This window comes from Egretta garzetta, unplaced genomic scaffold, assembly GCF_000687185.1.
Source record: "Egretta garzetta isolate BGI_Z169 unplaced genomic scaffold, ASM68718v1 scaffold454, whole genome shotgun sequence".
NCBI lineage: Eukaryota > Metazoa > Chordata > Aves > Pelecaniformes > Ardeidae > Egretta > Egretta garzetta.
Window position 1 is genome coordinate 2,632,522 of NW_009259429.1, and position 301 is coordinate 2,632,822.

Genomic DNA, 301 nt, shown 5'->3' on the forward strand with positions numbered 1-301 from the left:
TCTCTTTTTTTTTTTTTTTTTTTTTTCCCCTCTCCCCTTTCCCCCCCCTTTAGGAAGACGATGTAGGGGATGAAAATAAAGCCCGAGGGAACTGGTCTAGCAAGCTGGATTTCATCCTCTCCATGGTGGGTTATGCAGTGGGGCTGGGCAATGTCTGGAGGTTCCCGTACCTGGCCTTTAAGAATGGGGGAGGTATGATGGCTTTTTCCTGTCTCTCTACCCGCAGTACCGTACGTGGCTGAGCCGGTCCCTGCTTTTTTGGAAGGGAAAAACACGAGGGAAGCGGGGGCCGGCGGCTGCC

At 52.8% G+C, this 301-nt stretch overlaps 1 protein-coding gene across 1 annotated transcript in view; it reads left to right on the forward strand.

Annotated features, from left to right (window-relative positions):
• The window catches only part of SLC6A5 (solute carrier family 6 member 5), a 35,175-nt gene that overhangs the window by 4,075 nt on the left and 30,799 nt on the right, over window positions 1-301 (forward strand). Inside the window, exon 3 of the mRNA XM_009637087.1 lies at window positions 54-192. Coding sequence (XP_009635382.1) covers window positions 54-192 — 139 coding nt within the window. The remainder of the gene's footprint in view (window positions 1-53; window positions 193-301) is intronic.